The following is a 26,802-nucleotide window of genomic DNA, read 5'->3' as shown; positions in this document are numbered from 1 at the left end:
ACAATCCACCTGGGGGGCTTGTTAAAACACAGATGACTAGACCCTAGACCCCAAGTTGCTGATCCAAGAGGTCCATGGTGGGGTCTGAAAATGTGCATTTCTAGCAAGTGTCAGGGGTTGTTGAGGCTGTTGGGCCAGGGGCCACACTTGGAGAACCACTGCCATCTATTAACCACCACAAGAGTTGCAGCACCTACAGTTTCACACAAGCCAGGCTCTCTCACATCTACCCAGCACTTCCAGGACCCCAGTGAGAATGGACAGAAAGGTTAAAATAACTTGCCTAAGGTCAGACACAAACAAGCAGTGAAGTCATGCCTCCTTCTCTCCAGTCTTTCCACAACCCAATGGCTGCCTTCTCCACCCATTTTTACAAAACAAGACCAAGGCAAGAACACAAATTGGGGGGGGGGGGGGGGTGGAGTGTAGGAACGCCTTTGCCGACAGTGGAAAACCTCAAACGATATTCACTTAAATTATTCCACCCATGGCAATGTAATCTCACCCCTTCTTAAAACCCATGATTAAAACAAAACACAGAGTACCAGATGACAGAAACCCTTTAGTGGCTCAACTAATCAGAACATAAGTCACCAATTACTGGCAGATAATAACTTTTATGTTCCATCTCCCTCTCACTTGGCAGCTCCCACAGCATTCTAAATCTGAGTCTCGTCCAACTGGGCACCGGCTCTAGCTTTTCACCGCTCGTCTTTCACACTCGCAGCTTCGCTGAAAACAAGGAGAGGTTAAAAGAAAGGGAGGAAAGACAGAGAGGAAAAAAAAAAAAAAAAACCTGCTGAAAGCTGGCCGGGCGGAGATAGCAACACTAATTGCTCCCATTCTCTGGCTCCTCTCGAGGCAGATTGCAGAGGCCTGCGTCTCCAGAGACAAGGCTCTTATCTTCTCCGCAGCTCTCAGCAGAGCAACTCAAACCCACTGCCATCTTTGAGTCGATTCTGACTCGACTCATAGCCACCCTACAGCACAGGTTAGAACTGCTCCCACATGGTTTCCAAGCCTGTAAATCTTTACGGAAGCAGAATGCCACATCTTTCTCCCACAGAGCGGCTGGTGGGTTCCAAGTGCCGACCAGTTGGTTGGCAGCTGAGCACTTAACCACTGCACCACCAGGCTTCCTTCACAGCAACTCAAGTGCTCTTAATTGTTTATGTTCTTAATGCAGAGCCTCTTGAATGCATTCATTTTTAATAGCAGGCTTGAGTGTGAGGCCCATCAAACAATGACAAAGCAACTCTATTCGCTGCTTCTCCTTCCTGCAATGACAGTCTTTTGATTTATTTGCAAATGACAAGCTTGGCAGGCCCCACTTGAGGGCTGCCCTCTTTTTTTTTTTTTTTAAAGAATTCAGTTGTATTTTCCAAGATGAAGCTGAGTATGCAACAACGCTTGTGTATTTGTGTAAATTTTCCCCCCTTCAGTTCCTTCTAATTAATGACTTAAATGTTTTGACCCAACTGTTGCCAAGCAGAGCATTTGGACTCTAATTTGTCCTTTTGGTAAAGATGCATCCTTGACAAAGGCATCGCAGCTGTTTCTGTTCCTAAATAGCGCATTTCCATTATTCAAAAACCCTTGTTTTGGAGTTCAGAAAGTGCCTGTTCACAGGAAATCATACTGATTCGGCCCATGACGGAAAAAGACAGCTTTGGGTGGCCTTAAAAGAAAATGCACTTTGTTGTGCCACACGCAGCGCTCAATACAAACTCTGTGGGGTGAATCACAGGACCCCACCATGAAGTCATTGCTGTTACGCTCAGCATGGAAAGAGAGCAGGCCTCACCCAGGAACATGCCCCAAACAGGCCTACACCTTTAACCCTCTTCACAGGCCTTAGTCATTCCGGAGCTCCTGAGAAAACAGATAACATCACACAGTAGCAGGAAGAGTGGGAGGGAAAGGCAGACTACATCATTGTATGTAGGCTTAAATTACAATCTTAGGAACGGGAATGTAAAAAAAATTAAAGTACCTTCCCAACCAGGGTTATGAGAATTTTCTTTTTCCAAAATTTATATTGTTTTTCATACAACAAAATTAAAAACATTGAAAAATTACAGCTACCATTTAGACCTGTGCGACTTGTCTTTGGTGTCACTGCCATCCAGCGGTTAATTACTACCTCCATGTTTTATATCACTACAAAGCAAATGACCAGTGCCCAAAACTATGGTGTGAAAACTGCAGTGGAGTTCACTCCCAACTCATGGCAGTCAGCCCCATACACAGAAGAACTAAATGCTACCCGGTTCCCATACCCCAAACAATAAAGCACTAAAAGGTATCACTCACTAGCTTTAGCATTTTCCATTGTTCCCACATCTCATTGCTTGGACATTCCCTGGAAGAGCAGTTTGGTGTGAATGTTTCCCCTGCAGGTTGAAATCTTTAAACAATGCAGATGATGGGACAAGAATCTCATGTTCAAGGTGACCGTGGGCCAGCGTAGTCATTTGCTAATTTTGAAAGCATGCTACAACTGAATGACCCACACGCAGGCATGACACTTTCCACCCTTCTCCTTCTTGTGCACCTCTTAGGCAAGGCAACCAACTCCACCAGGAGGCCTATGCCATCACTGCCAGGTGGCATGACAGCAGAATGGTCGGAGTGAGGGATATGTGTGTGCTGGTAAGGCCCCAGGACAGCTTCAGCCAAAGCCATCCCCAGAGCCCCAATCTCAGCACTGAAGTCTCAGTTCAGGGAGCCCCAGACCCTGGCTGCACTCATTCTCCCAGCAAGGTGGAACTGCTGGAGAGGCAATCCGTTGGGAAGGAAGACAAGGTTCCTGGCCTTCCCTGCTGGAACCTGGGATTCTCTTCTCAGTCGACGTTACATGCCAAGAAACCTGCAGAGCTTCAGAATGCAACTTAACCTCCAAGCAGCCAGAAGCAGTATTTGTAAGGGAGGAAAGCTCCTTCAAACTGGCACTAGTGTCTCCCCACTAGAAGCCGCGCATGGCTGTACCCCTCAAATGTCTGGAGTGTCAGAGGTTGGGATCCACTGCCATAGGAAAGAGGTTTGTGAACTGTCAAGTCTAGGAAAAAAAATTACTTTCTCAAAAGCATTTCAGATCATCATTAAAACGAAATCTGAGGCACTGGCTAAAATTTTCAAAGCATAAATAACCTTCGGAAAACCTTCTAAGTACTCAGAAGATGGTAAGCAGGAGGACCCCAGATCACAGATTTCACAGTGTGCACAGATGATCAGGCTGTTGACTCATCTATGTAGGTAGGAACAAACATGGACAGCATTTCAAATACAAATTACATTACTTCGTTTAAAAAACTTGCTCATTGCATCACAACACAAAGCACAGAGAAATCTACGCAAGAGAAAAATCGCCATTCCTCCAACGTAACAACCTACTTTCAGAAAAAAAGCGTGCTCTGTGAGAAATCAAGTATTCAGGATTACATGGATTAACCAAAAATATATATAATTAAAAGCATGTCAAAGAAAAAAAAACTGAGCCCCTTTATGTCAACTTATAAATTTAAAATTATGCCATGTTACTACGTTATTTTAAGATATACTCAGGAAGCATTAAATAAGAAGGGAAGGGCAACCAGGGGTAAAATGAGAACAATTTATAAACTAGGGACTATCTTATTAAACTTCCTATGACCACCAGAAGTTGCCTTCCTATAACCCACAAGTTATCTTACAAGTGGACAAATCAATTTACGTGCTCGTGTGTTTTCAGAAAGCATCCGAGATATTTTTCCATTAATTACGTGGGTTCCAGGACATGTCAATTCTCGTTTCCCAGAGCACCAGAAACCAAATTTAACCCACAGATTCGGTTACACTGGTCTGTAGCAGTGTGGTTCCCACAGGGCTGGGCTGGCTCAATAATGCTGAGCTCCTTCTGGAAGAAGAGAATAGACTTCCTGCCATTTGGACTGTGAAACACAGTAATCCACCAGGGAATAAAGGTCAATGTTGCACTTTTGGTCATTACTGAATCATTTGAGATGATCTGTGGTGAGGACGAGAGGAAAATCGAAGACTGGGAGAACTCTGAAAATGGCTTGACCTCAGACCAATTTTCATCTCCATCTGTCTAATAGATGTGTGGATAAAAAACCCTCCCTCCTTCCGGGCCACTCGGCTATTTTCAAATCCTCAGCACAAGCCAGGAATCAGTTAAACAATACGTTAATAAGGAGAAATAACCTTCGCAGCCCCAGACTGGTGCTTATTCAGGTTTTAGGTCATCAGCTAAAGTTTAGAACGCAATTTCCCAGTCTGCAAGCAGTACTGCAAAGTAGAAATTTTCACAAACGCAGAGAATCATCTGCAGTGAGGGGCATGTGCCAGAATGTACTTACTTGTACATGCAAATCTATGCGTGCTTACACCTCCACCCCCCACCAAAAGACATCCTCTAGATTCCTCTTAAATCTGCTAACACACAAAGGGGTACAGCAGCTCCAAAAACGGGGTGTTGCTGCTAAATAAATCCTTATTTTTTCAAGCGTCCAATTGAAGCTGCTTAATCATTATTAAGGCATTTCAATTCTTAAATACAAAATATTCTTGGGAACCCAGAGCCCAATCATCATTTAGGCCATGGAACAAATGTTCATTATCCTTCTCCTTTATACTAATATACTCCACTTTACTGGTTTGGCTGAGCGACTGTTTTTAAGGTAACACTGTGCCATACGTAAGTTTAGGCCCCCACCGTATATCAATGTCAAACAACAACGTGTCAAGCTAAGATTCAATTCAGGTAAGTGCCACTGCCAAATTTTCTTGTTCCCAGACGGGCTTTAAGATTATTTTATTGCTTAAAATTTAATTTGTTCCAACTCATGTCTCCATGACAACGTTGGCTAACCCTGCAAATCATTTGGGTAATTGGATATCTTATCTTTCTATTGCTCTCAAATCGAATGATTCTGCTAGAATTGTAACAGCCAATCAAATTTACAGTCCTCCTGAGTAATAGAGTTGGAAAAGTAGCCACATTCATCTCCTCTTTACAGCCATATTAACCAGTATGCGACAAACAGGACAATCTGGTCTTCAAACTGCACGCCAAATTATAAATGATGTCAATACCAATATTCTCGCAGCGAAAAGCCGACTCCAATGTCCCTTTTCCTTTTAGATTGCTTTAAGTTGAAAAGCAACAATTGGTACTCATTTCATATACACTTTGAGTTATTTCAGCACTTTTAGTGAAACTGTCAAGACTAATAAGACTAATTCTACAAACCAATCAGAAAAGGAGAACTTTCTGTTGTATGTGACCTTGTGACAAAATGACAACCAACATACAAGATTAGAGTAGCGCAATGACATTGATTTATCTGGGGCTCTTTAGGTGGGTTGTTGTTGTTGTTGTTGTTAGTGACTGTCAAGTCACCTCTGACTCATGGCAACCTTACATATAACAGAATGAAATGCTGTCGGGTCCTGCACGATCTTTATGATCCTTGGTACATCTAAGCCCACTGTTTTGGCTATTGTGTCAATTCATCTCATTGAGGGTTTTCCTCATTTTTGCTAAGGCTTAATACATTAAAAAGAAATAAGAACACACTGTAAACTTTTACCTATAACACAACTAAAAAAAAAAAAAATTCCATGGGTGGCGGGGGAGAAAGGAAAGAAGAATACACATTTTACAGCCTGTTCAAAAATCTTTGTACCTTTACAGAAATCTGTGTAGTCAAAATCTGACACCTCCTTTACTTCACTTGGAGTACTGGCGGTACAGTGGTTAAGAACTCAGCTGCTAACCAAAATGTCAGCCAGCAGTTCAACTCCATCAGCCACTCCTTAGAAATCCTACGGGGCAGTTCTACTCTGTCCTGTAAGGTTGCAATGAGTCGGAATCAACTTGATGGCAAGGGGTTTGGTTTGGCTGGTTACTTCATTTCAAGGAAACCTGGTGGCGCAGTGGTTATATCAATCAACTGTTAACCAAATGGTCGGCAGTTTAAAACCACCAGTGGCTCCGCAAGAGAAAGATGTAGTGGTCTGCTTCCATACAGATTTACAGCCTTAAAAATAAAAACTCTATGGGGTCTCTATTGAGTTGGAATTGACTGGACAGGAGTGGGTTTGGTTGGTTATTTATTTAATTTACAAATATCACAGCACCCAGGATACTCAATTATGTAATACAGGTTTCTTCTAAGATTCAAAAGTCAGCAGTTTCTCTCCTGAGTTAGTGTTATAATTCCGGCCTTCAGTCAGCTAAAAAGTACAGAAGTTGGACACATTTCAGTGGTCCAATTCCAATCTTCTCAGTAGCTGAGCGAGGAGATTGGCTTCACGGGAACCTACTGCCCGGGCACTGTGGAAGAGCCAGCCCACTTACAAATGGAAAAGGCTCTGGAACACAGGCCAACTGGCAGGCTGACCGGGTCATCGAGAACCTAGAGCTTCCCCCACAGATATACAGGATGTCAGGGCCTCTGCTCAAGCTAAACAGAAAGAGAGGATAACTTGAAGCTGCTCCACACACCCATGTCAGCAGCCTGGCGAGCTCATGAGCAAGTGTAAGAGCAGGTACGGACACAATATGTCTGAGCACAGGACTACCAGACCAGCTGTGCTTCCTTTATCCCAAATACTTAGAAAGACCCACAAGAAGTTTCTACTGCATCACACTTCGCAGTAAGAGTTGACACCCTAAACTTGCAGTGTGTCCAATCCCAACACCCCTGCTTTTCTCCCTTAGGAGTTTTTTTTTTTTTTTTTCCCCCGTTTCTCCAAATATTAGCAACATAAACACCAGCTGTCAATGTGACAGCCAACAAAAATCTCAACCCCATGGAGAAGATGGAGAAATATAACACAACTACTCTACTCAAACTTTTGCATGGCACTTCATCTTTTCATAGCTTATATATACACACACTTCATCAAGACTCACGGTGTTCTCCTTCCCTCACCAAGCAACAACCTGACCTTATAATCCACCCCCTCTCATTTTCAGGATGACACATTCTCTCCTCAAAATAACAGCTGGATTTTCCATGTCATGTTGAAAGGGGGAAAAAAAATCTGAAAAGCACCTCCCACTCTTTGTCCTCCCAAATTCACGTCAATAAAATGAACCAAATCTTTGTTGTTTGTGCATCCCCTTAAATGAAAAAACCCTGGCACAACTACATAACTTTATTCTCCCTGGTAGTTGTGTCACTACATAAGGCTGTTGTCTCCCAAGGACATATCTTGTCATTTGGCCCCAGAAAGACATTAGATAGTAGAGAATGCCAACAGGGGCCTTATTTAAAAAAAAAAAAAAAAAAAAAAACGCTCCCTTTTGAGCCTAAATATAGATGCTTATGATCTTAGAAAGAAATGAGTAAAAGGCTTTGTGGCCACAGGGGAAAAATAAAAACTAAGTAATTCAGACATAAAGAAGGAAGCTGGGCTTGGGCAAAAAAAGATGGAAGTATATTAGAGCATAGCCTGCAAGTCCTACTGCAGGGTCCAGCTTAAAGGCAACACAAACAGATTTAGCTATTCCTCCCAGTGATCCTGCAGAGTGTACTGCTCTCAAGTATCCTAACTACTTAAATCTTCGTAACAACACTATGCACTAGGGTAGTATCGTCATTCCCTAACCCTACTAGTCTTCTTCTCTTTTGTAAGGAGGAATAATTAGTATCGACACCAAGGGATGCTGGAGGGTTTACAGAGAGCGCCTACAGAACAATGTACAGGGCACAGTGGGAGCACAACTGATGCAGGCTATGGAGACTCAGTCTCTTGTCCCAAATAAGCTTTAAAAAAAAAAAAAACCCAACATAAAGAGAAATGAAGTTCTGACACATGCCGATGAACCCTGAAAAATTATGCTGAGCGAAGTAAGTCACACTTGCTAAAGAGCAAATATTGTGTGGCCCCACTTATATGAAATACCTAGAATGAGCAGATGCATACAGACCAGTTTATTAGAGGTTACCAGGGGCTGGGGGAGAAATAAGAGTTACTGCTTAAAGGGTACTGGTGATGAGTGAACAAGGGTGATGAAAAAATTTGGAAAGGGATGGCGTGATGGTTGCACAACATGATATAAGTAATTAATGTCACTGAATTGTACATGTAAAAATGGTTGAAATGTCATGTTTTCTTATATATGGCTTGTCACAATAACATATAAACCAATCAATTAATTAATAAGCCTGAGAAGCTGACTTCTATAGCCCAAAAAGCTGAAAAGGACAGCTGTTTTGGCTGTTTTGGCAACTGAGGGGTGTCTGTCGCTGCTGACTGCCTGAGATATGTGGGGTGCCCTTCCGCTACCCTGGTGGCCCATCCTTTATTCTCTCCATTCCAGATCGAGATGCAGATAAATGTTAAGACCCCCTTTTCTAAACCAAAAGGAACCTTTTTATGTTCACTCCCTAATCCACAGAAGCCTTTCAAATGGCACAAATAAAGGCAGCTGCATTTTGTTCTCCAAAATCAATTTTCTCCCCAGCCATCAACTAGATGTTCCCGCACAGAGAAAGAACAGCCCTTCCCTTCTAATTCGAAAATCCATACTGCCATTGCCCTTGCAAACTGCTAAACAAGCAGTATCGGCAAGTCACTTGTGTTCTGTAATATATTTACTGCAAATCCCAATGGCTTGCCTCCTAATGCAGTTTTCTATTGTGTCTGTTCGTGTCAATACACTGACTGGTCACCTTCCTTGTAAGTGGCTCTGACCGGCTGTTTGCTCAAGGCATCAAGAGGGCGTGAGGAACAAAGGCTTCACTCCTGAGGAGCCCGGCCTGGAGGCCACTGCCTTGGAGAGCCTCCTTCACAGGCCCCATCCTGAAAGAGGTTTTGTTTTCTGGTACCTCACACCTGTTACGCCACCCACAGCCTCTGAGGCCACCATGATTTCTCCACCAGGACAATTTCCATACACACTAAGGTCAAAATCACAGTCCTCCTGCACAATTGTTGTCCAATTTATTACCTATCCACCTTAGTACTACTTCTCTCAGGGAACGTACTGCTAACATCTTAAAAAACCAAAACCAGTTGCTGCTGAGTAAATTCCAACTCGCGGTGATCCCATGCGTGTCACAGTAAAACTGCACTCTATAGTGTCTTCAAGGCGTGACCTTTTGGAAGGAGACCGCCAGGCCTTTCTTCCGAGGAGCCTCTGGGTGAGTCTGAGCTGCAAACCTTTCTTAAAGGTACATTATTCCAAGTTTCATTTAAAGGGCCACAAGAAAGGTCAAGGAGGGGGCTTGGTAAGAGGAGTCTAGCTTTTGTGTATAAGTGCAAATATCTACTGAAAAAGAAAACGTTAATGCTATACTATGGTGGATCACCTAATAAATAACAACCATGCCAAAGACACAAAAAGCAAGTCTAGCAGGAAAACGTTATGAACACCTGTTAAGACAGAATTCTTAAAACAAAAAAAAGCCTTCCTTCATGTATCAGTCTGAAATGAGGTTAGCATCTAGAGAAATGCCTGACCCTCTACCAAACCCTTCCAGGTTCTCCAGATTCTGAGTGAGCAAGTGACTGATTGATTGACTGACCGGGGGCTGGGAGGAGGACAGAAGCGCTCTATAAAATACGGGAAAATGCAGATACTACACAATGTTCATTATAGCCTCTAGAGGGTGAGTATATGGGTATTCAACGTATTCCTTCTCGTCTGTATATTTAAATCCGCCATAAGACAATGTTGGGAGGCAGAGGACTATGTAAAGATTCCAAGTAAATAATCGATGTGTATAATTATCATTAAGAAACTTGGTGACTAAGTCAAGTTTAAGGTCTTTTAAGAAGCTTGTCAGTCAACTTAGCGGTAACTCTACCTGGCAGCTATGATAGACGTCAGGAGATAAAAGCAGCATTCCAGGGGCAGTTATGAATCCACACACTCAATTCACACAGAAACCTGTCTCAGAAACATACTAGTTTTGGATTTTTTTTAAGTACAAACCCATACAGATTACTATAATTAAACTCCCCATTAAGAAACCTCAGTGGATACTGACTGTAAATCCCATTTCCAAAAGAAAGACAACAGAGGAAATGTGGTTAGATGGAACGATTAGAAATAAACTGTAATCCTGCAAAAAATATCAAACAGATTTAATTTTCAGTCTTCGCCTAAGTACCCATCATGGTACTCTTAATTCAAGTTTTTAATTTGGGTTTCATAGACTTGCTGAAGGTTCTTAAGATGTCCACAAACAGACAAAATTGTTAGACAAAACTATCCATGTATTTGTGTGTAAAATTCGTGGAACTATTTGTTGCTAGGTAGCTTTCATCTGGTTTTTAAAACGGGTTCAGGGTCCAAAACAATTACAACTAGCACTCTACATTTAAAAACAAATAAATACACCAGTTGCCATCCAATTGGCTGCAGTTCACAGAGTAAAGCACTGTGCTCCATGGGGTTTTCAATGGCTGATTTTTTTAGAAGTACATTGCCAGGTCTTTCTTCTGAGGCACCCCTGGATGCAACTGAACCTCTGACCTTTTGGTTAGCAGCTGAGTGCACTAACCATCTGCACCACCCAGGGACTCCACCACTCCACATAAGGAGCACGTTAAACACTATGTACTGCATGTCTACTTCGTATAAAGCACTGGGAAGGGTAGATGTAAGTCTCAAGCTCAAGCTTCTAGCAGACAGGAACCTAGTTGGAGTAACAAAAGAGGCACTTGAGAAACATCATCAGTACAGAAAATAGAGCAAAACAAGTGGTATGACAGCTTCCTGTTGGAACGGGCAAGAAAGGAAGGCCTCAGGGTAAACAGGCAGTGTTTCACGTGAACTGGGCCTTGAAGGATACTGAGGAAGGCCAGGTGAAATTTGACAAGGCCCAATTTTTTTGTATAAAGAAAGCAGAAACATACCAAACATATTGCACACCTGAAGAGACCCACTGGCTGGGTGAAAGGAATTACAGGGGTGAGGAGGTACCCCAGTAAACACGAGAAGAAAGTAATCAGAGGCTTTGAGTGGCAGCAAAGAGGCAATCCTTGCAGTGGGAAGTCGAAGTTAGTAAGAACAAAGACCCAAACCTCTAAAGATGCTTGGCATTCACAATCTTAAAAATGCTCCTTTTCCAGGGCTAGAGTTCCAAAGTTGAATGGGTATACCTTAGAGGAGTGTTATGAATTGAAATGTGTCCCCCCAAAATATGTGTTATAAATCCTAACCTCTGTGTCTGTGGTTATAACCCCATTTGGGAATAAATTGTCAGTTATGTTAATGAGGCAGGATTAGTGTAAGTTGTGTCTTGAAATCAATCTCTTATAAAATATAAAAGGAACAAGCACAGAGGGAGGAAGACAGATGCCAAGCCACATGGAGATCTCCAAGAAACCAGGAAAAAGAAGAAATTGAAGAGACAAGGGCCTTCCTCCAGAGCAGAAAGAGAGAGAAAGCCTTCCCCTAGAGCTAGCGCCCTGAATTCTAATTTCTAGCCTCCTAAACTATGAGAAAATAAATTTCTGTTTGTTAAACACATCCATTTGTGGTATTTCTGTTATAGCAGCACTAGATAACTAAGAAGGGGGAAATACGACAAACCCACAACGCATGATGAAATGAGAAAACTCTTATTTCACCCCTTCTACTTAAAATTTACATATATTATAAGATTCCATAAAGACTGCAGTCAAGAAAACCCTTTGGGGCACTTCTAGTCTATCACATGGGTCACTGAGTTGAAATCACCTTGACGGCACCTAACAACAATATAGCATACCAGTATAATAAATTCTGTATACAACTTAAAAATCTGTAAGTAAACAACACTAGAAATATGTGCTCAAAAAATATATGTACTGACTGGTTGTACAAAATACTGTGGACTAATAAGCTATATTAATAATGACAATAAGATCAAACCAGTCTAGTACTGCATGAATTTCAATGGTTCAACAAAACGCATTATTTGGACATGCAAGTTCAAATGCACCTACATTCTCAAAAACGACTAATTCCACTTCATCTAGCTGATAATAAATCTATTAAATCAAAAAACCAAACCTGTTGCCACTGAGTTGATTCTGACTCATAGCAACCCTATAGGACAGAGCAGAACTGCCCCATAGGGTTTCTAAGGAGCAGCTGGTGAATCTGAACTGCTGACCTTTCAGTTAACAACCAAGCTCTTAACCACTGTGCCACCAGGGCTCCGAATTGCTATTAGAACATTGTGAATAGATTTCAGTGGCACTCAGCAAGTTGTATATAAAACCCTATCCCTTCTAGTATATACACTGGTGTACAACTACCAAGCTTAAAAGCAGTTTTTCACCATTTAACAGATGAAAAATTTTAAATTGAACTGATAAAATTTTCGGAGTTTGGTTTTCCCTCCCAGTGTTTTCCTTATACTAAAAATGACCTTCACCTCACCCTTTTTCTGTTAACATATTTCCTGGTCAAAAAATGACTAAGTAGCAGATAATATTACTAGAAAAAGTAAAAAATGGTTTCTTACACCTAGTATGAGAGCTTGTTGGGGGAAGGCAGGAGGGCAACTGTGTTCAAGGTTATGATTTTATATTTTTTCCTAGCAGGTAAGTGGGATTAAATGTAGTAATTCATAATTTAAATGTAAAATAATGAAATATGTCATTGTGCTACATCCCAGGTTATTTGATAAAGCTAAGAGTCAACATTTCTTGGTTTCCCATATAGAGTATTACGGCGATTGGCTGGTCTATGAACTAAGCAATTTTGAAAATACTATTTTATTTTAGAAATCATTTTTTTGTTAAATCAAGTAAATGTCAACACAAATATCTTAATTTACGTTAAAATTTCAGTCTAAATTATTTTTCTCAGATCAAACCATATCTACTCACAAACGTGTCATATGTGTACATATATACACACAGATAGACACGTGTGTCTACTCCGACTCATGGCAACCCTATGTACGGTCAGCGTAGAACTGTACTCCATGTTTTCAATGGCTGATTTTTCAGAGATCAATCACCAGACAGAGGCACCTCTGGGTGAGTTTGAACCACCAACTTTTTGGCTAGTGGTCAAGCACTCAACCATTTGCACCCAGGGACTCTAGTATACAATAAAACCAAAAAAGGAACCTGTTGCTGATTTTGACTCATAGCTACCCTACAGGAGACAGAACTGCCCTGCAGAGTTTCAAAGGAGCAGCTGGTAGATTCAAACTGCCGACCTTTTGGTTAGCAGCCACATGCTTAACCACTGCACCACCAGGGTCCCTGATATACAATAGCTCTACTTAAAACAGCAAACCATATTCAAGGAACAATCTCATGGCAGATTTATTACTACAGAACTCGCCTACTCCATTAGTGAGGACTATTTTGAAGGTATAAAATGCCTAAATCTTGTCAAACCAACCAACCAACAAAAACAGCTCTCTAAAATTTCAGTTAAAAACCACCATACTGATAATCTCACATTAAAGTCCTGGTTCTGAGAATTTCAATTTTTAAAAAAACCTGAAGCATCAGTAGATGAGAATGAGGCCTGGAGGGATTAAATCCATTGACGTCTTAAAGAGTGCCAAGTACGTTTCTTAGTTTCCTCCTATCCAGTTCACTTCTAGAGACCACAAAGGTTCAACAACAGAACAGCAAAGATGCAGATCTACGAAGCTTAAAATGGTTCCATGAGCCAGTAACTGAACACATCTTTAGTTTAACTACCACTCAAGATGCTTTGTTTAAATATTTGCTAAAGAAAGGGCTTTTCTTTTTCTGGATTTCATATTAAACACTATTTGGGAGAGCCCCTTAAGCCTTCTGGCGATGAAGCCCTCAGTGGCTGGTCTCTGGCTAACACTCTAAAGTTACACACACAAGGCATTCAGTTCCTCATTTTATACACGGGAAAACTGAGATAACTTACTAATGACTTGCCTACAGTCACTAGTCATTGTTGATATCAAGTGCCGTGGAGTCAGTTCTGACTCATAGTGACCCCATGTGTACAGAATAGAACCGTGCTCCACAGGGTTTTCAAGGCTGTTAACTTTCGGAAGCACATCACCAGGCCTGTCTTCTAGGGCACCTCTAGAAGGGTTTGAACTGCCAACCTTCTGGCTAGTAGTCGAGCACTTAAGTGTTTGTGTCACTCAGGGACTCTTCCATCACTAGAGTCCCTAATTAAGTGACTTCAATGAACTATTCTACATAAAGGCAGATTCTACAGGTGGGGAGTTCACAACAGGGCACTCAAACTCTTTTCGGTTTTCCAGGAAGGCAGAAACAGGGTGACGTGTGTGAGGTGCCCAGATCCTGAACTTGCAGGTCTTGGCCTCCCCTCACCTCAGCTAATCCTCATGTTGTGAAATCCTGCCTTTATAGAGAATATTGATAACTTGTTCATTGTGGATTTTTTTTTTGCAATGATTTCAAAATTTTAAAATATCACTTATCTTGAGTTTTTTGATGTCCCCTTAAATTCTGTGCCCGAGGCAACTGCTTCCTTTGTCTACCCTAGTCCAGGCCTGGGAAGAAACCAGCCACCTGCCCACTGTGAAAGGGCTGGTGAGGGTTCAACAGTGAGGAGTCTGTACTGCCTGTGATACAAAACAAAGGGTAATCTTGTACCTTGGAATGGAGGCTCTAAACATACAAGGAGCTTTATCTCTGTAAAGTGTGCAAAGGACAGGCCTGGCTGAGGAAAATAAAGTCAGAGGCCACTCCAATCTTGATGACAGCTACCTCTTTGTACTACAAGGTTATTAACACCTGGTCACGCTCAACTCTAAGTACCCATACTCTAGCAAGTCACTCCCCAGTCTGAGAATTTGACTTAGAAGAGAATCTCAAAGTGAGAAACTACACACAACAAACATGGTTAAAATAAGATAAACCTTAGAGACAAATAACAAGACAGTCACATCTCAGGAAATAACTCACAGGTAAAACTTTACAAACAGTTCCACCTAAACACTTTAAAAAAAAAATTTTTTTTTCTCTAAGCTTAATTGTTAAGCAACCTATTTTCTTCTGTTCTTAAGCTTAATTTAATCTGAGGACAGTATCTCTCAACTGGTTACAAGTCTCTACCTACCACCTGTGACTTTTGACCCCCATCGACCAGTCTACGGGCTGAATTTCCTAATTTTTAGAACCTGTGTCTAGCCCTGATGGAACGTTGGTGGCACAGTGGTTGAGAGCTCGGCTGTTAACCAAAAAGTCGGCAGTTCAAATCCACATCCACTCCTTATGGGGCAGTTCTACTCTGTCCTACAGAGCTGTTATATGCAGAATCGACTCAATGACAAAGGGTTTGGCTCAGGTCTAGCTCTGAAATGTCTTACAAATTGGAGGCTGGGCAGCATGGGCAGCTCAAGAGAAGAAAAAGATGCAGCTTGGGAGAATGGGATTCACTACACAGAGGCCCGAGGTGCTTTTCCCGTGGCCTCAGTTCCCATATGGCAGCAGGGTAGGTTCAGTTCAGGGAAGAAGCCCCGGATTTGGGAGCCAGGCGACCCCAGCTCAAGCTTCCACAGATGCTTGGCCTTGATCAAGTCCCAGACTCTGAACACATGCCCAAAGGTGCAAGCAGAGCAAAACACTTACCCAAACTACTTCACCAGATGACTGCGGAAGTCACAGGAGACAAATCACTTTTGGAAACTGTTAAGCACTGTGCAAGTTTAAGCCACTCATGGTAGCTTATAGCATGACTACTTCAACATGCTGAGAAGATACACCAGTAGGATAAATAAGGCTTTTGTATGTAATTCACAGTGTCTTGTTCCCCAAAAGATCAAATGAGGTAATATCAACCCACATGACAGAAAAAAAGCTAAAGATCACGCTGCCACACACACAAGGCACAGCCCTAAAAACGACTAAACTTGCTTCAACTGGTATCAGAACTGCATTAATTTTTATCCTAGATGTCTCTACCTCTTTCTTGTACAGAGATACAGACTTTATAGATCTCTAGTTTATAGATTGAGAGAAAAGCCAAATTTTTTGTTGTTAGCTGCCATCGAGTCGATCCCTAGCTCTTGGCAACTCCACACGCAGTAGAACAAAATGGGACCCAGTCCTGCGCCGTTCCCATGATCAGTTGCCTACTAAATCACTGAGATCCACCAGGTCTTCACTGGCTGATTTTCAGAAGCAGGTTGCTAGGTCTTTTTTCCTAGTCCGTCTTCGTCTGGAAGGTCTGCTGAAACCTGTTTGGTATCACAGCAATGCACAATCCTCCACTAACAGACAAGCGGTGGCTGCACATGAGGTGCACTGGCCGGGATTCGAACCCAGGTCTTCTGCATGGAAGGTGAGAATTCTACCACTGAACCACCACTGTCCCCAGTAGAAAGGCAGAGATCTAGAAAACAAAGGCTCCAACAAAAAAAAGTCCCTTAAGTTACAATAAAAGATTTAAGTATCTACCAGCATGCCTACTCCGTAGACTTCTCTGTAACCAGCCACAAATGAGAGAAGAGAAAGTAAAGCTTATCAGGAAGTGTTGACACAACATAAACATGGACTGCGGGCACCAAACCAAGGAAGGAAACCACAATTATACCATTCTTGATTTGGACGCACTTCCACTTTAAAACTTCCAGACAGAATACTTGGCGGTGAGACTTGACACTGAAATCTCTCAAGCTCGCTCCTCTGACAGACCCGCTGAAAGGTGGGAAGGGAGGGCGGTCGTCACACAGGAGACAAATCTTAACAACATTAAAGCTTTCTCCACTGAAAGTTTCCCCATCACTGCATTTTTTTCAGTAACAAAGATGTTGTCAGAAATGACAATTTTTTGTGTCCCCTGATGATGCCTTGCTAGCATTTGGTTATAAGCCATAAAGCAGGAATAATTTCAGCCTGTCAGGAGTCTCACTAATGCCCAGTTTCCCCCTAGAGAGAATTCCTGTCAAATCTAATGAGAGCTCCAAAGGCCCTCTCTACAATATAATGAGCACTTAGGCCATGCTGGTGATCAGGCGGCAAAAAGCATCAATTTGAGCCTGGCTACACCCTGGGGGCCAGACGTCACCGGTTTTAATAAGAATTATGATTACTAGCTGCACCAAATGCCTCCTCAGAGCTTATTATTAATGCGTGACATTCAGAAGGATGTTTTTCAAATGTAAGGCCACTTTAAACTGAATTAGAGCACTGCTTTGCACACCACTCCAGATAAGGGTCTGTCAGCATTTACAATATAAACTGAATTTCGGGGGGCTTAATACCCCACTATAAAGAACACGGTGCCTGTCTCTCAGCTTTTCACATTTGTCAAATTACTGAGCCAGTTATACACAGCATAGAACTAATGCATACAGGCTCAGGGACAGGCACTATAGACCCACCAATGCCTGATGGAATACAGGAACTCATCAGAAAACTATTTCCACACCAGGAGGCTTCTGGCATTCTTTGCCCCTTCTTCCTAATCAGTAAGGAAAAGTAAAGGTCACCCCGCCATGTAACGAACCCAGAAGAATTACACACCTCCTTTAGTGCCCTCCATAAATCCAGCACCAACATACTACTTTACAGGAGTGGTGTTCCCTTGTAAATTAGTCAGGGAGCTTATTAAATCCTCTTGAGTTTATGAGCTTAAGAGAAAGCTCAGTTTCCTCTTATTCTTTCAGTATATCTGCTACCAAAAGAGTACCTTTCAGATTAATTTTTTTTTAACAAAAAAGCGACAAGTTAAAACTCCTAGGCCAAGTTTATTTGCATAATTCATTTAAATGACTGAAGCTTAGCCATAGATCTTCCAGCTCAATTATCAACAAGTTACAACTACCTCAATAGGGCACTAGCCATCCAAACACAAAAAAACAAAGGCGAAACCCAACACAAACTCGGTTACCAACTCTGCAAATCAGAGTAACATCAGCTTTTTAAAAAGCTCAATTATATTACTGATAAAAGGCCCTGACCTTAACTATCTCCATCCAAATACATATCTGAGAACACATCTACTGTACGAGATAACATTATGAAATCTACGATGAATTAAAAATCAAAGAGGGCAGAGCTACAAAAGCAGAATTCAACTCTGAAACACACTTGCTTAATGAAACTCTTTGAATATAAGGAAGATCTGAAGGCTGAACTAATCAATTTCTCCACTGTGCCCCAGCCGGTCAGCCATGCTCTTTAATTTAATGAAACAAGGGTTTCAGATGAAATAGCACATATACATCAAGTAAGAATTGTATTGTTGCACTTTGAAATGTGTCCAACTGTGCAACTTCATCTGATGATAATTTTTTTAAGAGGCAATCGATTTCTAAAAGACTTATTGTACCAGCGTCTTGATGAAAAAGTGAATGTCAGCATATCTCCGGAATACTTACACCCTGCCATTAATGCTTTCTTTGGCAGACAATGACTACTCAATCAAGGGTCCTTTGGGCTGAGCAATCATTTAGCTTTTCTTCTCTTATGAGGTCCTTAGTGCCTTGTTCCAGCTCAATACTCTTTTTATACACCATTATAGTAGCCATAAGTGTGAATTTTATGGGAACTTGCAAACTCATAGTCATAGCTAAAGCTTTCCAGTCACTAATCTTTTCATGCTTTTAAAACCACTAGGACTGAAGGAACTCCCAACATATGCTGTGGCCATAAAGAGGTGCTTTTTTCCTGTCCAAACCTGCATCAACCGAGGCATTTTTCAAAAAGACATTTGCTAATAAGCCACCGAATCTGGGTGTCTCTTTATGCAGTCCCAAAGCACCAAGGGAACTCCAGAGTTAGTCACATACCTTGTTTCAGGCAATTAGAGAAACTCTTTGAATACCCTCCTCGCCCCCGCAGGTCCATATTTCTTTTCGAAACCAAAACCAGCACAAAAGCAGCTATTCTCAACTTCAGCAACTCTAAAGGACACCCAGATCTTTCAAGAGGAGAAAAAATCTATCCCGATTGAAAAGTAAATTCACAGTCTCAATTCCTATCTGCCTATAAACAGACAAGTTTATATTTCCTAAGCTCTCACCTTGTCATGTAAACATCCTATAACTGTCAAGAAATAACCCTTGCTGCAGAATATTACACCAATTCACAGGAAGGGAAACCAAGGCAGAAAAAAGGCTTACAAAACCCCCCACTACTGAGGACAAAGCCAGTATAAAATCATAACGAACTAATTTCTCATTTCAGCTTTGTACGTAACTAAAGCTTACCTGTTTGTGCATTTCAATGTTTAATCCATATGACATTTCATAATACTGTAAAGAAAAAAAAGCATTAAGCATTTCATTAACTCACGTTCTTGTAACGCTAAGAACACATATCTGCTAATATTTATATGAAAAAAAAAAAAGCCCAAACTTTGATACCTACCATCACATAGTGTCTCTGCATTTCTGTCTTTTCACTTGCCAGCTTCTCACATTCCAATTTAAGGCTATGAAAACAAAACAGGCAACTTAATGTAAACATTATGTCACTTGTTTTAACATCTGCCTCACATATTTGCACTCCAAGTAAAAACACAGATCAATTTGGAAAATCCATAAACTATCTAGGTAAACACCCAAAAGCTTTGTCCTTGCATTTAGTATGGAAAAGGAATAATATGGTAAACAGTACAAACTACCCACTCAGCTACCACTCTTTTTCTTCTTGGTCACAGGCGACAAGATGGAAAAACTCATCAAAACCTCTGACCTACCCAGAAGACTGATTTCTTCTTCATGACCATTTATTCACTCCTACTTTCCTGCCTCACACTGTTTCTCTGATCCCACCAATATAGTCTTTGCACCATTTTCAGAAATAGGCTGTGTCATCTTAGCCAACTCAAACAACAGGCTCTAGGTTTGAAAGCCTGTAAAGTTTTTCTATAATTGTTGGTGTCTTTTAGAACCTCTGGTTTTGAAATGCCTGCCGAAATATGTCAAGTAGCTACTGCAGTGAAGTGGGTGGAAGTTGTCCCTGCTCAGTAAACTTGGTGTGAGCAGGTATGCTTCAGGCTCTAGAGATATCATCTGTGAGGAGACAAAAGGTCAATAACCAGAAAGCCCCTGGAAAAAAAAAAAAAATCAGAAAATTTACACCCAAGCCACTTAGCTTCATCTGTGTGCCTTTTCCATGTACCACAAAAAATAAAAACTGTCATGACAGTTATTTCGTAGCTCCAACCAGCTAAGACTTCATAAGAGTAAGAGGAGGAACTAACGTTTCTGTAAAGTCCACTATGGGCCAGATACTTTACAGTTTTCACTTATAAATCATTTCAAGGCAGGTATCCTTAGATGAGAAAACTAAAGCTGAGATGGATATAAAAGTGTGACTCCAATCTCCTGTCCTGCCCAAACCTATTTAGAAAGATGCCAAAGCAGAGAGCTTTCTCCTACACACTACCCCCTCCCCCACCCAGTCCCAATCAACGCCAATGATGGACACAGCTAAAAGCATCTAGCCTTCCACGGTGGACTTTGCCTCAGACAATCCAATTCCCTAGTATGACAAGCAGTTATTTCAACACTGGCTTTGCCTCCATGAACCCACACTCCAGGGCTAAGGCATCGATTGAATCAACGTTTTAGCTCAGCCTGTTGCAAAATAACTAAATGAAGTGCAAATATTGACGGTTCTCATGCAACTCCTAAATGCACGAAAAAGGACTCCCTGGAACAGCAGCAAACGGGCAAAAGGGAAACAATGGAAGCAGGAGGAGACAAGAGAAGAGGCGGCCTGGGAAGAGCCAGGAAAGGGGGAAACGTGAATGACAGGTCTTAACTTCGACTCCACACGCCACCGCCTGGACGCACGTACTAAGTACAGCAGCCGCCACCGGGCTGGGCGAGGGGCACCGGGACGTTGCAGATGGACTCCTCGACAACCACTCGCACGGCGCGGCCGGACACGTACCTGTGATACTGTGCCTGCAGGAACTGGAACTCCTCCTTGATCCGGTCCAATGACTCCGGGATCGTGAACTTGAAGGGCTGGCCTGCAGCCTGGTGCGGCGTCTGAGGGCGAGCATCGGGGGGGACGGAGAGATAGGGGTGCGGGCAGATAAAGCAGTCAGTAAGAACAAGGAGGAGTGAGTGGGGCATAAAAACAACAATAATAATAAAGTTAAAAATGGCCCAAAACGAAAACCCGAACTGCACTTTACGACTCACTTTGGAGAGAGGAAAGAGGACACTTCCCTGGCCCCCAGCTTCTAAAGAGGCTCAGAGTCTCTTCCAGCCTTCGGGAAGGTTGGCGGTAAGCGCCCCCAGGTCACATGGCCGAGCAAGGGGGGCTCCCGGAGGCCGGGGCGGACCGGGTCAAATTGTCGTCGCCGTGCCTGGTCCCTCTTCCCCACAGGGGCGATAACGACCCCCGTAACCGCAGGAAAAAAACAACTCCCTTACGCTCCCCGTTCCCAGAGTCGTCGGGGCCACCTCCGGGGGCGCCGGAACGGGGGCCGCATTGACATGTAAATAAGCGAGACCAGAAACAAAGGGGGGCGCCCCCAACCCAACTCGGAGAAGGGGGGAGGACGTGGCTGCGGGAGAGAAACCCCAGCCTCCCTGGGCGCCCCCTCTGCCCAGTCTAGACAAGTGGAAGGAGGCCAAGAGTTTCAGCCCACTCCCCACGCTGAGGAGGCGGCCCGGGACCTCCCTAGCCTCAAATCCGTGGAGGGGTTCGCTAGGTTGTAACAACTACCCATTTCCCTATGGCAAAGGAACAGTGCCTCACGCACCCACAAACCTGCCCCAACGTCCCCCCCACCCACCGGGCCGCGCCTCACCGGGTGCCGGCTCTGCGGGAACATAGCTCTGGCGGCGGCCGCGGCTCTGTTCCCGGGCAACTGAATTCTCCGCTCAATTTCCAACTTTAATCCCGCCGAGAAAAATTAAGCCGAGAAGGCAGGCAGAAGCGGGACACGCAAGGGGCGGGGGGCGCCCTGGCCACGCAAGCAGGCGCGCTCGGCGGGGCGCACCGGCCACTCGGCGCCAGCGGCTGCTCCTGCTCCCGCCGGTGCGGGCTCCCGGGAGCGCTCAGGGCCACATCACGGGCCCCCTAGGCCCGGCAGCTCCAAGAACCTGCGCGGCGACGCTGGCGCCCGAAGAGTAGGCACAGGGGCCGCGTTCCAACCCTCGGGCCTCGACTGCCGGGGCGGGGAGGTGGGGGCTCGGCGACTTCGGCCGCGCTCCCCTCGGCGATCCGAGCGCGCGGCGCCCGTCCTGGGCAAACAAATCCAGGCGTGTGGCTTTTCTTTGCTTTTCTCCTGGTCCGTCTCCTCTCTGGATTTTCCCCGCGGCGGCGGCAGCGGGCGAGGTGCAGGTGGCGCCCCGGCTTACCCCACACAAACAAACCCAGAGACTATCGTGGCCGACCACTGGCTACGCCGTTGGCCGGGCGCTTGCTAGCTGCCTAGAGGCGGCGTGGAACGACGCCGGGGGCGCGGTGGAGGCTCCGCGCCCTGCGCTCCGCAGCCTCAGCACAGCCCGGGGAGCGCGGGATGACGCCGAGGCGGGGAAAGTGCGGAGGGTGCGCCGGGAGGAGGCTCGGCACGCCCCGTGCGCCCGGCACTCGGTGTTCTCTGCGCTTGCACAAACCCTCCCGGCCCGACGGGGCTACTCCGCGGAGAGCAGCCCCGCAGCCGTCCGCTGCTCCTCGAGCCCCAGGCGCATCCGGGCGCCGCGCCCTGCTCGTAGTCGCTCCGCACGGCTGCTCCGGACCGTTCCTCCGAGCCCCTTCTTCGATCCTCTTTCTTTCCTTCTCTTCGCTTGCGCCTCCGCAAACGGCGCTCCGGCCGGCTGCAAAGTTCTCTCACGACCCCGGGGATGACATCAACGAGATAGCGGGGAGAAAAGCAAGAGTGCGCGCCGCTCGGCCTCCCTCTTCGGCGGGCAAACTCCGCGGGCGAGCCCGGAGTAGCCGCGGCGGCGGCAGTTGGCGCGGTTTGGTTGCCGCGGGGCGGCGGAGATCCGGAGTGGTGGCGCTGGTCCCGCTCGGTGGGGGTGGCGCAGTCGGCCGGCTCGGGGGCGCGGGGTACCCGACGCTGCTGCTCCTGCAGCCGCCGCCGCCGCCCGCGCCTCTCGCGCCGGTTACATTAACACGCGGTTTCACACTCCGGAGCTAACCAGCGCCGGCCCCGCCCAGCCCCGCGCGGGCGGGGGCGCGAGCGCGGAGCCGGCGGGGGACGCGGGCCCGAGCGAGGAGGGGCCGCGGAGAGACCAGCGTCAGCCAATCGCGCGCGCCGCGCCCAACGTGGGGTGCTGACGTTGAGACTTCCCGGAGCCTATGGCAGCGCAGCGCCGGACGGGCAGTCCGCGTCTCCCCTTCTCTGCCGCCCCACTCGCTTCCATCTCCGCCGTCTCTCCTGTCTCCCCCCACCCCCGCTCCTCCTCCGCCAGCCGCGTCCTCCCGGGCTCGGTGAGGAAGTGTTCCTGAAGGAGCCGCGGGACTCTGGAGCCAGCCAATAGGAAGCGGCGAGACGCGGAGATTGGCACTGAGGATGGGAAGGTCGGTGGGAAGGAGAGCCGCGAGGCCGGGCTGTCAATCAAAGTAACGTGGGGCCAGCGAGGGAGCGCGCGAGCGCGCGCGAGCGGGAGGGACCGGCGAGCGTGCAGTCGCGGAAGCTGGGGGCTCCAGTTAGCAAAAATCCTGCCACTTGTTCACTTTTTCCTTCAATGAAAATCCTCAGATCTCAGTAACTCAGAGACTAACTGCGTAGCTTCTTATGAGGGGGAAGAGGGGAACTCTTTGATATTTCAAGCCAAACACGTCTTTCGGTGCTGGCCCCTTGTTTGATGCCATTCTTTTGAAAGTGAAAGGTCACATTCAAATATTTTTGCGGTTTGTTTGTTTTTTGTATTTTTTTCCGGAAAGCTGCCTTTTCACGGATGCGCGAGGAAGGGTGAACTGTGCAGTTGGGGGAAAATGCATAATGGGCAAAGCTTTGACTGGCGTAGGTACACCAGCCGCATGATGCCCACTCGGCTTTGCACCCAAAGTTGTAGAATTTGATTCTTATTGGAGGATTTCAAATACTTTGCAAAAAGGTTCACCTGCCTTCGTTTGGCGGGAAGGATCCCCAAGGTGCCGCCAGGGTAAGGCACGCGTGTCCCAGGCGTAGATGCGATGCTCTGCCCGGGGCGCGAAATCTCGGTTCCTTGCCTTAAAAGTCCAGATTTCGCTATGTGTGTGTGTTGGGGGGGGTGGGGGCGGCGAGAGTTTTAGGAGCCTTGCAGCAACATGACCACGAGTCTGTTTCCAATTCCTGGGAACAAAGGGAGACAATGGAATAAACCAACATTGAGACCTGAAAAACCTGTCCCGCCCACCCCACCCCCATAGTTTGGATGGTACCCGGGCTGAGCTGTATAAGGAGCTAAATGGAAAGAGTTGAATAAATGACATGGCTAAAATTCTTAGGAGATGAAACTTGAGTTAAAAAGGGATTTTCAGATTTTTTTTTTCCTGGCCTTTTTTTAAATTGTACTTTAAAGATTTACAGAACAAATGGATTTTGAGATTTTTAAATAAACAGAGCATGTTGTATAATTAATATTAAGAGTCTCCAGTTTTTCTCTATTTATCTAAATACACCACACGGCAGAAAACCTTCAATGTTGTCACGTTTCTGCTTTTAACGGACAATTCAGATAAGCTATTTCCACATGATCCATGAGTGAATAATGCTGTTTTATCCAAGTAATAATGACTGCTTTCATGAGAAACACCCATCTTTGACAAGCATTCATCTTATGTTAGAACCTAACAACCTAACAAATTTGGGGTATTAATAACCCCAAGTTCCCTTTTTTTTTTTTTTTTTTTACTTTTAAGAGACTTGTGGGAAGGCACATACCTAAACACAAATAGATTTTATTCAAAAATATACAGAGACTTTTTTTCTTGAAATAGCCAATCATTTTAGATAATACATTTCACTGGTTCGTTTGTTTTAAAATACTGATACTGATTTAGCCATAATTGCATCAGTCCTAAATACCAATTGTAAATGAAAAAATAAAAGTGATTTTAGGCAGCCTGCATAGGCCATAGCTTAAACAAGTTCAGCAGTGTAGCTTTGCAGCACTCTTTTTAAGTGGGGTGAGGGAGAAGGTTATATTATTCTTTAGCTAACAGTTAACATGGAGTATGAAAGAGAAGGGAACACTGCCTCTCCTTTAATGGTTAAATTTGGTGACGAGAAGAGCAGACTTGCTCCACAGACAGAACTTTTTAAAATCATGGGCTCCGTGGGCAGTGAAGCTTTGTCCTGTGGCAACCTGTGTTCCTTGAAATCATCACCTAATGGTGGTGCCATATCCGCCAGTGTCCGGTCAGCTCATCTCGTAATCAGCTCCAGGACTGGATGGAAGGTGCTTGCGTGCCACGAAAATGCCTGTAGGCGCTGGGACAACTGTGGTAGCTGACACATCTCCCTGGTACCCAGTTTTACCTACCTGAACTTGCTGACATCCCAGTAATTAAGCATACAGAAAGAAATTAAAAGTGTATTTTGGGACAGGAGCAAGAAGTATTGCTCCTTCTCGTCTCTCGCCACCACACACCCCTCAGAATCAGTTCTGACATGTTGTCCTTAAATGTTCTCTATCATAGCTATTCACTCACTGTTTGCCGTGGGTAAAAATTGTGATTTCTCTTTTGACTAGTGCTTTCTTACCAGTGGAGTTTAAAACACCAGGCCTTCTGATTTACTTAAAACGGAGTTTTTGGAGAAAAGAAAGAACAATGATTTTAAAATTAGAAGACCTTCATTTGTAGCTTAAAAATGCTTGGCTTTCGGTGGCTTCTTTCTCACACAGAGCATCCTCCTTGAGAGGGAGAAGGCTCTGCCTCTTTTCAAGGTCGTATTTTCTCCGTGATTGTCATGCTGAAATAATTATACTACAAAACTCTCATCAAACTGCATCACAAATGATGGTGTTTAAACAATCAAGTAGCTTTAATCTTATGTTTTAAATGAATAATATATGTGTAGATTGCCTACAGTCTGTTTAAAAGAAAATAGTTCTACTCATGAAATCTGTAATTTTGGTCTTCTGTCACTGGGTTGGGTTTTATTTAAAGTCTGTTAACCATAATCTTCTTTACCTTTAGCATATTCATATGTTGATGATGATTTTACATGAAATAATGTCAAGTATGCCACTTTCGCAGGAAATTGTCTCTGAAAAAAACGGTATACTTTTTCATTTTCCGCAGAGGACACAGAAACATTGTCAGATAGTTTATTTTATCATAGATGCGTATATGGGTATATTTCCATTCATTTGCTGCTGAGTATCAAACATTTCAACTCACCAGTAGCATAAACAAAAACACAGAGGTACAAATCCTTTGCCGTCCAGTAGATTCCGACTCATGGCAACCCCGTGTGTCACACAATAGAACTGCTCCATAGGGTTTCCTTAGCTGGAATTATTACAAAAGCAGATCTCCAGGCCTTTCTTCTGTGGTGCCACCAGGCGAGTTTGCACTTCCAGCCTTTGGGTTAGTAGTTGAGTGCAAACTGTTTTTGCCACTCAGGGACCTTATATCGATAGTATAAATAATAAGCAGTTACCAAAACTAGGTGATAGTCTAGGTGCTAAACACAACAGGAAAAATTGTGGGTATTTGATCATAGAAATTATTCATCTTCTTTTAAATTACTGTTTTATTTGAAATAAATAATGTGCCAGTCTTTGAAAAGCCACCTTTGTCATTATCTTTTTCCTTTTAGCTGAGTTATAGTTTTATATATTTGACCTTTTTTTTTTTTTAAACTGGAAGTTTCCTTTAAACCCAAGGATATAGGATCCATAAGCACTTTTCCCAGCATTGCTTTTTAACCTTTTTCTCCCCACTTCTTTGCCAAAGAACAAG

At 44.2% G+C, this 26,802-nt stretch overlaps 1 protein-coding gene across 8 annotated transcripts in view; it reads right to left on the bottom strand.

Annotated features, from left to right (window-relative positions):
* Nucleotides 1-22,937, bottom strand: part of TLE1 (TLE family member 1, transcriptional corepressor) — a 103,470-nt gene extending 80,533 nt beyond the window's left edge. For 2 of the 8 annotated variants that reach the window (XM_023544730.2, XM_010587489.3), the window contains exons 1-4: nt 21,707-22,934; nt 20,836-20,936; nt 19,303-19,366; nt 19,143-19,187 (exon numbers count right to left, since the gene is read on the bottom strand). In XM_023544730.2, coding sequence (XP_023400498.2) covers nt 19,143-19,187; nt 19,303-19,366; nt 20,836-20,936; nt 21,707-21,730 — 234 coding nt within the window. In that variant the 5' untranslated portion in view covers nt 21,731-22,934. Of the gene's footprint in view, nt 1-19,142; nt 19,188-19,302; nt 19,367-20,835; nt 20,937-21,706 lie in introns of all 8 variants that reach the window. The other 6 variants (XM_023544731.2, XM_003407835.4, XM_064291195.1 and 3 more) reach the window with 5 other exon arrangements.
* Between the last annotated feature and the right edge of the window lie 3,865 nt (nt 22,938-26,802).

The sequence above is a fragment of the Loxodonta africana genome, chromosome 9, assembly GCF_030014295.1.
Source record: "Loxodonta africana isolate mLoxAfr1 chromosome 9, mLoxAfr1.hap2, whole genome shotgun sequence".
Classification (NCBI taxonomy): domain Eukaryota; kingdom Metazoa; phylum Chordata; class Mammalia; order Proboscidea; family Elephantidae; genus Loxodonta; species Loxodonta africana.
This window is presented reverse-complemented; position numbering and strand designations above follow the sequence as displayed.